Source organism: Penaeus japonicus, unplaced genomic scaffold (assembly GCF_977035675.1).
Source record: "Penaeus japonicus unplaced genomic scaffold, GWHDUDI00000001_assembly GWHDUDI00000031, whole genome shotgun sequence".
Classification (NCBI taxonomy): domain Eukaryota; kingdom Metazoa; phylum Arthropoda; class Malacostraca; order Decapoda; family Penaeidae; genus Penaeus; species Penaeus japonicus.
In genome coordinates, this window is record NW_028234433.1 from 26,591,105 (window position 1) to 26,601,104 (window position 10,000).

Sequence of the window (10,000 nt, forward strand, 5' to 3'; positions counted from 1 at the left end):
TTGCATAGGGGGATAATAAAGTGCACGTGTTATTTTCGTCCCCTCGTGTTAATTAATTATGCTCGAGAGAAAACGCTTGATCACACTGGGGTTATGGTGGGTGTATGAGAAAGACACGGGACCACTCCCAAGGTCCCTTTGCTTGTTGTTTTGAGAATTTGGTCCTATTTTGGGTTTACTCGCCTTTGTTGTCGGAGATGGCTAACTTTTTTTTTTTTTGAGGAGGAGGAGGAGGAGGAGGAGGGGAGGGGGGTTGGTTGGTTCTGCACTTTTTCCTCTCTTTATTCTACTCCCTTTCTTTCTTTATTCTCTATTTATCTGTTTTCCTTCTCATACCCTTCTCTTTTTTTCTCCTTTTCTATTTCAATTTCTGTCTGTCTCCCTCTCTCTCTCTTCATCTCTTTGTCTTTCTCTCTCTCTCTTCATCTCTTTATCTCTCTCTCTCTCTTCATCTATTTGTCTCTCTCTCTTTCTCGGTTTCCTCCCTCTCCCTTTACCCCCTCTTTCTCTTTCTCAATCTCTCTCTCACTATACCTCTCTTTCTGTGTCTCTCTTCCTTTTCTTTCCCTCTACCCCTGTCTCTCTCTCTCTCTCACTTTTCTTTCCCTTCCTCTATTTTTGTGTCTCTCTCCTTCCCTCTCTTTTTTAGGCTTTCTACCTCTCTCACTCTTTATTCTCTCTCTCTCTACCTCTTTGTCTCTGTATCTCTCCCTCTATCTTCCATCTCTTTCTCTGCCTCTCTCTCTCACAGCTTTTCACTCTTTCTTCCGTCCCTCATCCTTCTTTTTTAGACCCAATCCTCTCTCTCTCTCTTCCTTCTTTTTCTCCCTCATTCTCTCACTCACAATACACACCCACACGAATTAACACACTAAAAGGGTAATAAAACGACGAAGCATTTACGAATATTACGAATTTTAATAATCTGCTTTTCTTTGATGAAGCAGTTTATAAAAAATATTTTTTAGCACATTAGCAGTGTTGAGAGTATGCTTGAGAGAAGAAAATATGTCTTTTTTTTCAAATATACATGATTATCCAGAATAAAAAGGAAATCTGCCAATATAATAGATTCATATTGTATTTTGCACGCTTTGAGCAGCATTGAATATGATATACGTGATATATATATGATGTATATAATACAAGATGTATAGAGTACGTCTGATTATGGTATTCCTGCATGGAGAAGCAGGCGGAAGACTATAAGAGAAAGGCCTTCCGTTCTTCGAGGTCATTTTCGTCACCCAAGACCAGCGCGCCTGCCCCCTCCCCCCCCTTCCCAGCCCCTCCTCCCTGCCCTTCCCCCCTGGCACGTGGAATGTTGCCTGCGTGCACGCTCGCACGCACTCGCTCTCCCGCCCACTCGCCAGTCGCCAAGACCGAACGAGTGGCGTCGGCTTCGGTGGCGGCGAGTGTTGCACAGGCACGGAGCACAGGGTCGCCAGCGAGCTACCCGCGTGTTCTCGGTGGCCAGGGGGGTGAGGGGGGGTTGTGGGAGGGCCATGGGGTATGGGGGGTGGGGGTGAAAAATAAGGGTTGGGGAAGAGAAATGAATGATTGAGGGAAGAGGAATTGATGAAGGTAGGTAGGAAGGCGCGTGGTCTTTTTTCAATGGGCGTCGTTTGAAATAATAAAAAAGGGGAAAGGAGAAAGGGAAAGGGATTCACTTTTTTTTTTCTTCGAAGGGAAGAGAATTTTTGTTTCAAAATCTCTTTCGTCGTTTGGGGGGAGGGGAAAAAGTAGAAAATAAAAGTTCGTTTTCGTTTCAAGTCGTCGAAAAAAAGTTGTGTGTGATCGAGTGTGGCGGTAGTGTGGTGGGCAGCGTGAGTGTGTATATATATATACAGAAAACGGTGAATTCGTGAAAAAAAAAATCCATTCCTTTTTTTTTTTTTCCAACAGATGGCTCTTCTTCCATCTTCCATCGATGACGTGACGTGGTTCCACATTCCATCATGGCTTCCATCAACCATTGATCCATCAACCAACCATCATCATCATCAATCATTATCATCACCATTATTATTATTATCATCATCGCCATTATCTTTTGGTGTTGCCAGAGTCAGAGTTGTGTGAGTGAGTGACCGGTCTCCGCTCTCTAGCTCTGCCCCACCCCACCGCAGCCGTCCGTTCTGAGGGGAAACGAGAGAAAAGGGGGATAACGAGCCTATTTTAATATGAGGATGTGAGGAGAAGAATGGTTGGTGTGGTTGATTTAACGAGGGAAAAAGGGGATAACGAACCTACTTTAATATGAGGATGTGAGGAGAAGAATGGTTGTTGTGGTTATTTTAACGAGAGAAAAGGGGATAACGAACCTATTTTAATATGAGGATGTGAGGAGAAGAATGGTTGTTGTGGTTATTTTAACGAGAGAAAAGGGGATAACGAACCTATTTTATTATGAGGATGTGAGGAGAAGAATGGTTGTTGTGGTTATTTTAACGAGAGAAAAGGGGATAACGAACCTATTTTAATATGAGGATGTGAGGAGAAGAATGGTTGTTGTGGTTATTTTAACGAGAGAAAGGGGATAACGAACCTATTTTAATATGAGGATGTGAGGAGAAGAATGGTTGTTGTGGTTATTTTAACGAGAGAAAAGGGGATAACGAACCTATTTTAATATGAGGATGTGAGGAGAAGAATGGTTGTTGTGGTTATTTTAACGAGAGAAAAGGGGATAACGAACCTATTTTAATATGAGGATGTGAGGAGAAGAATGGTTGTTGTGGTTATTTTAACGAGAGAAAAGGGGATAACGAACCTATTTTAATATGAGGATGTGAGGAGAATAATGGTTGTTGTGGTTATTTTAACGAGAGAAAAGGGGATAACGAACCTATTTTGATATGAGGATGTGAGGAGAAGAATGGTTGTTGTGGTTATTTTAACGAGAGGAAAGGGGATAACGAACCTATTTTAATATGAGGATGTGAGGAGAAGAATGGTTGTTGTGGTTATTTTAACGAGAGAAAAGGGGATAACGAAGATATTTTAATATGAGGATGTGAGGAGAAGAATGGTTGTTGTGGTTATTTTAACGAGAGAAAAGGGGATAACGAACCTATTTTATAATAAGGATGTGAGGAGAAAAATGGTTGTTGTGGTTATTTTAGATGGTATTGGTGATTGTTGAGGCTTATGAGGATTAGAACAGTAATTGATGGTTGTTAAGATGAGAGTATTAGAATGATAAACGTGGTGATTGGAATAATGATGATGATGATGGTAAAATTGCAGTACATATAATGATAATAATGATGATGACGAAATTGTCAATAACAACAATAACAATAATGATAATAGTAGTAGTATGATGATGATGACGATGATGATAATGATGCTATTAATAATATTAATGATATTAATAATGTCGATGATGCTTTCACTAGTAATGATAACAACAACAATACTATCGAAAAATAAGGATGATTATGATAATCATAGAATAAAAGAAAATGACTTGATAAAGATGACACAGGAAATCATATTGTGATAGAGTGCATAAATTACCCAAACAAAAAAGTAAATTAATAAGTAATGAGCAAATAGATATAAATAACAAGTGCACATCAAGTTCAAAACATGAAACATTCAGATGTAATAAAATTTTCTGGCAAAATTAAGATAACAATATATATATATACAAATTAACTTATCTACTTTTATTACTTTCTTTTCTTTTGTTCAACAAGCAGGCATACATGCAAATTGAAAGACAAACTTTCAAAAAAGACCCTTTTCGAAAGCACTCAGACACTACCACCTACCTAAGTAATTCCAGTAAGAAGTCGGTCGTGACGAGCTAACTCATCACATGGTCGTTGTAAGTTGAAAATCCGATACGTAAAGAAAATCTCTCTCTCCCGGGCACTCAGCCGCGGGAGAGCTAGTAAGGACGGCTTCAGTATTACTTGGTAACACTTTTTTCTTGTTCGTGTGTGCAGGTGCATGGCATCACTGTGTGGCCGGGGGGCGAACCCTCTTCGCCGCCAGCCAAGGAGGTCGCAGTCTGGCTTGACGTGTTTCTCGTCTTTGTCTCGTCTACGTGTTCTTTCCTTTTTCACTTCCGTGGGCTTTGCTTTCTTGTGAGTTTTTTTTTTTTGGGGGGGGAGGGAGGTTTTTTCCCCCTCCCCCCCTCCCATGTCCACCCGACGCCCCAAATGTTTTGTTTTTGTTTTTTGTCTGGGGGTATCATCTCCACCTTCCGTCTTCTTCCTCTTCTTCTTCTTCTCCATCTTCTTCATCTTCTTTTCCTCTCCTGTCCCTCTTCTTTTCCTCTTTGGGGAGGTGGGGAGAGAAAAGAAAAAAGAAAGATAGTTGGGAAGATCACAGGACGGTGATAGATGAAAGGAAAGAGGCAGGATGAAGGAATGATGGGTCGCGAGAGAGTGTGTGACATGTAAGCGTGCTTCAGAATTATCCGAATAGAACGCGGTCGCTCGTTAAGGCCTCGCGTGAGGTCCGCGTGAGAGTTGGAGTCGCACCGGCAGTAGTAACGACAGCAACGCCAGGAGCTCGGGCGGTCGACGAGACCTTTTGCCTGTGACGTGATGTCGCAAGCATCTCTCTCCTGCTTTGGGCGTATTGGTTGTTATTTTCACAAATCGAGAAATGACTTTTTTTTTCATTCTTTCTTTCCGTCGTGTCTGGGAGACAACACAGCCATGGCACCTGGACGCGAAAACAACACTGTTGACAACAACAAAGGATACTTGGGGACTTCAAGAGGGCGTGTAAAGTTCCCCTAGACAGCCTGCTGTCAGGGACTCTCGTAGGAGTGCTGAGGTTAGGGGAAGGATGTGTACTGGCAGGGGAGGACACCGGCGCCCCCTGGCCTGCCTATCGTGTGAAACGTGGGCCGTGCTTGCACGCAGGCACGCCCGGGATGAACTGCGACGACACTGGCTTTAACACGCAGGTGGGTTAACATGGAACACATACATGGGAAGGGGGGGGGGAGAGGGGAGGGGTTAAACAGTATACAAACACCTTCACAAACACGAAGGGAAAGATACATATAAAACGACGACGACTAACTACTAACAGACATGTGGTCGGTGGCATTTCGAAGAGTCGTCTACTCCACGACGGCGCACACGGGGGTCCCTCAGCGAGGAGGCCGTGTGAGGCCGCGTGACTTAGCGGGTCAGAGGGTAGTGTAGACTCGAGCCTGCTCTGACGGGTAGCTTCGGGATAAAGGGGGAGCTGCAGCTACTCGGCCAGCGCACCTAGTGGGTGTTGGGGGGCAGGGAGCCCACCAGCTGCGGGAGCGCTGCGGTCTGGGGGGAGGTGGGGGGGGGGGGAATTCGCTGTCCAGTGAGGGTCTGATTAATCTTTTTTTATTCACCAATTCGGGTTGTGTCCACCTTGGCGACATCTCCTGTGTCCTGCCTACAGTGTGCTCAAGGTCTGCGACTTTGGGTTAGGAAACCCAGGATATGTTTCGTGTGTTAAGGGCATCCGAGGACGCCCCTCGTCTCTACAGGAACCCTAGGAATCCTGACGTGTTTCGGCGGGGCAGGGGGGGGAGGCGCCCCCTCGCTCTGCCCTCGCCATCGTTTCGAACAGGGAGAGAGGAATGTTTCTGGAGTTTTGTACCTAAATCGTTCATCCACATCTCATAAAATCGTTGCAATCGCCAACATTTTTCTTCTTTACGAAAATAAAAGCTAATAAAAATATATATGTATGGATCAAGTATTACAAACACCTTTCAGAGTTTCAAAAAAAAAAAAAGACGAGGAAAGAAGGGAAACGGTAGGAAGTATTCTACACTTCCGATATGCAATCTAGAAACTTCTAGGAACCCTTCTAGTAACCAGGTCCTTGAGTTTTCCTTTTTCTCGCAGAAACGCAAAAAAGAACACGCACACTACATGTTATATATATATTCATAAAAACACCCGACACTCAATATATAACACGGGGATTTGAGAAGGACAAGGAAAATAAAGTGAGGGAAACACGTGTTATATTGGACACGGCGGCGCAAATCCTGCCTATTTAGGTTGGTGAAAACGCTTGTTTTTTTTTCAATGGAGAAAAAAAATCTCTTATACCAAGAAGAAAAGAAACACGAGGTCCTGTATGTGAGATATAACAAACATGCAACGAAAAAAAAAAAAAAAAAAAGTGTAGACCATCAGCAAAAAATTACAATGCAAGCTCAACTTAGTGTTGTGGGGTCGTCGGCCACGACATGCCGCGACGAAAGCATCCTTATCTTTAGCAGATTTATATCAAAAGGAGAAAGAGAGAAAAAAAAAAACAATTGAAAGTAGCGGTCCTAGGCCGTAACAGCTCTTTCTCTAACTTGACGAGAGGTCCGACAGACCGTGTTGAAAGACCACCGATAAAGAACCCACAAAAGAGGGTTTATAAAGTAAGACCCGCGCATACGCTCGTAAATATATATCTTTCATTTATTTTTCTTATAAAATATCTAGCTAGGCCTATTTAAAAAAAAAAAGAAATACCTGCTGGCTTTCGGGAGGGGCTTCCTACCAGCCTCCTAGCGCGGGTCACATGCTACTGTAGGTGCACGGAGGGAAAAACTGGTTGGTGTGCATGTCGGTCACGTAAGCCTGGTCCTCCCGTCCGCAACCATTGTTATTATTATTGTTGTTGTTGTTGTTGCCATTATTGTTATTTTGGGCGGCGGGCTGGCCATAGGCGTCACCACAAGCCAGGTTTCCGGGCTGCGGGTGGGCGTGGGTGGCGAGCGGGGACGGAACGGGCGGATGGCGGCCGCCGTAGGGACTGTACCGCACCAGCCCAGTGCCGCCGCGGGCCTTCGGGCTGGTGTACAGGGCTTTGAGGGGCGGCAGGGCGTTGGGCGGCGTGAACTCGTGCTGGCGCGTGGCGGGACCGAGGCACTGGTAGCCGTACCCTGCCGCCTTGCTCGCGCACGGGGTGGGGGACGGGGACGGCGCCGGGGAGGGCGGGCAGGGGAAGTGCTTGCTCTCAGACGTCGGCGCTGACGAAGGGTGGGGCAAGGAAGGGCGCGCGTGAGGATACTGGTACGGGTGGTGGCGCTGCGCCTGGCCGCCCGACGCGCTGTATTTCGGCGCTAGGAACTGCGCGGAGGAGGAGGAGGACGAGGAGGAGGAGGCGGACGAAGCGGAGGAAGAAGGAGAGGACGTGGGAGTGGAGGGGGACGAGGAGGAGGGACACCCAGGCATCCCGGGAGGTGAGGAGCAGGGGATGGAAAGGGGCTTGTAGAGGGCGGAGGGCGGACTACACAGAGGGGGGGACGTGGGACTCTCCGACGAACACGAAGAGGAGGAAGAGGTAGAAGAGGAAGAAGAAGAGGAGGACGAAGAGCAAGGGGAGATGAGACCCGCGTCGGGGGACTCCGCTGGCGTGACGATGACGAGGGGAGGCTTCGGAGGCTGCTGGGACGAGCGCGTCGACGGGGCGGCGCCCTTGGGACACCGGGGCGGGTGCCGGCACGACGCCCGGTGGTTGGGGTCCCGAAGGATCTTCTCCAGCTTCATCTTCTCGGACGTGAGGCGCTGAATCTCCGTCTTGAGTCGCACGTTCATGTCTTCCACCGACTCCGATTCCTAAGGGCGGACAAGGAGTCATTCCACTTAAGTATCCAATTGTATATAAAGTATATATATATATATATATATATATATATATAATATATATATATATATATATATATATATATATATATATATATATATATATATATATATATATATTATGTGTGTGTGTGTGTGTGTGTGTGTGTGTGTGTGTGTGTGTGTGTGTGTGTGTGTGTGTGTGTGTGTGTGTGTGTGTGTGTGTGTGTGTGTGTATATATACATATATCCACACGTGTGCGTGTGTACAATGCATGTGCGTGTGCGTATGCGTGTGTCCGTGTGCGTGTCTGTATCTATGCGTGTATATGTGCACATACATGGCCATGAAAACCAAGAAAAAGAGGAAAAAGATACTAACTGTCATGAGCACGATGGTCTTTTCTTTCTTCTTGTTACGACACTTGGTTGCAGCGATCTTGTTCCTCTCCCGTCTTCGGCGCCGTCGCTCCTCGTCTTCCTCCGTCAGCTGGGAGGAGGAGGAGAAGGAGGAGGAAGAGGAGGTCACCATGGAATTCATTCGTGAATACAGCTAAATAGTGAAAGTTGTGGAAGAGGGCGGTAGCAGTGTGGCAGATGATGGGTGTGGTGTAAGGGCGAGAAAAGGAATAATCCATGCGAATAGGTAAGTGGGGAGAGCTGTGGAGATGAATGATTGCAGCGTTGCAGATGATGAATAGATGAATAATGAAAGGAGAGCTGCGGGGGTTCATATATCATAGCGTAAAGAGATCATAGCACAATCACATAAAAAATATGGTCGTCTTTTTATATAATACAAACACACGCTATAAACATCCAAAGACATCCCAAATTGAAAATAACTTCCCCAATCGCAAAGAAACGTCCAAAACAAATCAAATCCCCTTTAAAATAGACCCCCCTAAAAAGACAACAACAGCAAAAGCGTTCAACTCACGTCATCAGTCTCGCCCTTGATAAGTTTGCTTTCGTCAAGGAAGTTATCGTGGTTGTCGACGCCCGCCGCCTGTAGCTTCGTGCGGATCTGTAGCTTGAGGCCTTCCTTGATGAGCGCTGACTTGGTTGCTTCCACTGTGCTGACGGGGGAGGGGAGGTCGGGGGTAGAGGGCGGGGAGGACCCAGCCAGGGGACCTCCCATGCCTGAGGTGCCGGGGGACCCGCCCACCAGACCACCTCCTCCGCCTCCGCCTCCTCCTATACCCCCTCCTCCTCCTGGGTATGGACCTCCTCCTCCTACTCCTCCTTCTCCTCCTCCTCCTCCTCCTCCCGTGCCACCAAGGGATAGGTGACGTGGTGTGTTGTGCTCATTCCTGCCTCTTCCAATTGGACCTTCCTGAGGGCTGAGGGTGGTGACTGCTCCTCCATCCTCCAGGGGACTGCCTAGCTCGCTCACGGGGCTCACCAGGGACCCGCCCTCCACCTGGGCCGACGGAAAGAGGACTCAGTGCTCTGCTATACAGTATATCTATCTATCTATCTCTCTATCTATATACAAACGCACACACACACACACACACGCATACATACTCATAAATGTATGTATCTCTCTATCTATAAATATATACATAAATTAATATACATATATATGTACATACAGATATTTGACATATATTTGTCTAAAAAGAAATCACTCCCACAGCCAAACACGCGCACCCATCCACCCCCTCCCCCCCACACACAAACACACACACCCCTACACACACACACACACACAAACACACACACACACACACACACACACACACCCCTTTCATCTCCCGACCCTTCCACCCACCCACAGGAAAACAAAACCTCAGCACTCTTACCTGCGTCTGGTAGTGGGCGTAGGAGTGCGGGAGGGGCGGGCTGGTGAGGTTGATGAGGGAGTTAAGGATTTCCGGTGTCTTGGGCGTGGTGCAGGACCCCTCCGCCGCAGAGGGGGGAGGGGTCAGATTAACATTCAGGTACATGGTGTATTGCAGAGCCTATGGGGAAGGGGAGAGAGAGAGGAAAATATTGGTATTAATATGATGGTATTTGTGGTGTGGTTGTGATGGTGTGGTTGTGTTTGGGTTCTTTGGGTGTGTTTGGGTGTTTGTAAGTGTGTGTGCGTGTTTGTTTGGATGTGTGTGCGTGTGTATGTGTGTGTTTGTTTGGATCTGTGTGAGTGTGTATTTGTGTGTGTGTGTAGTTGTGTGTGTGCATGTGTATGTGTGTGTGTATTTGTAAGTGTGTGTATTTGTAAGTGTGTGTGTGTGTGTTTTGTATATGTGTGTGTGTATGTGGGCACGCGCATGTGTCTTTGTGTGTGTGTATTTATATAAGAGCAAAATTATAATTCACAGAAGACAAAGAAAAGTTACTAGCCACAACATATGCAACATACATCAAAACATTTCTTGCAAGCAAAAGCTAATTGCAATCACGGTCAGATC

At 46.3% G+C, this 10,000-nt stretch overlaps 1 protein-coding gene across 1 annotated transcript in view; it reads right to left on the reverse strand.

Annotated features, from left to right (window-relative positions):
- Positions 1-898: 898 nt before the first annotated feature.
- LOC122246248 (Activating transcription factor 3) overlaps positions 899-10,000 on the reverse strand; it is a 50,282-nt gene continuing 41,180 nt past the window's right edge. Inside the window, exons 2-6 of the mRNA XM_043004699.2 lie at positions 9,392-9,550; positions 8,524-9,006; positions 7,966-8,073; positions 3,780-7,577; positions 899-2,138 (exon numbers count right to left, since the gene is read on the reverse strand). Coding sequence (XP_042860633.1) covers positions 6,534-7,577; positions 7,966-8,073; positions 8,524-9,006; positions 9,392-9,535 — 1,779 coding nt within the window. The 5' untranslated portion in view covers positions 9,536-9,550 and the 3' untranslated portion in view covers positions 899-2,138; positions 3,780-6,533. The remainder of the gene's footprint in view (positions 2,139-3,779; positions 7,578-7,965; positions 8,074-8,523; positions 9,007-9,391; positions 9,551-10,000) is intronic.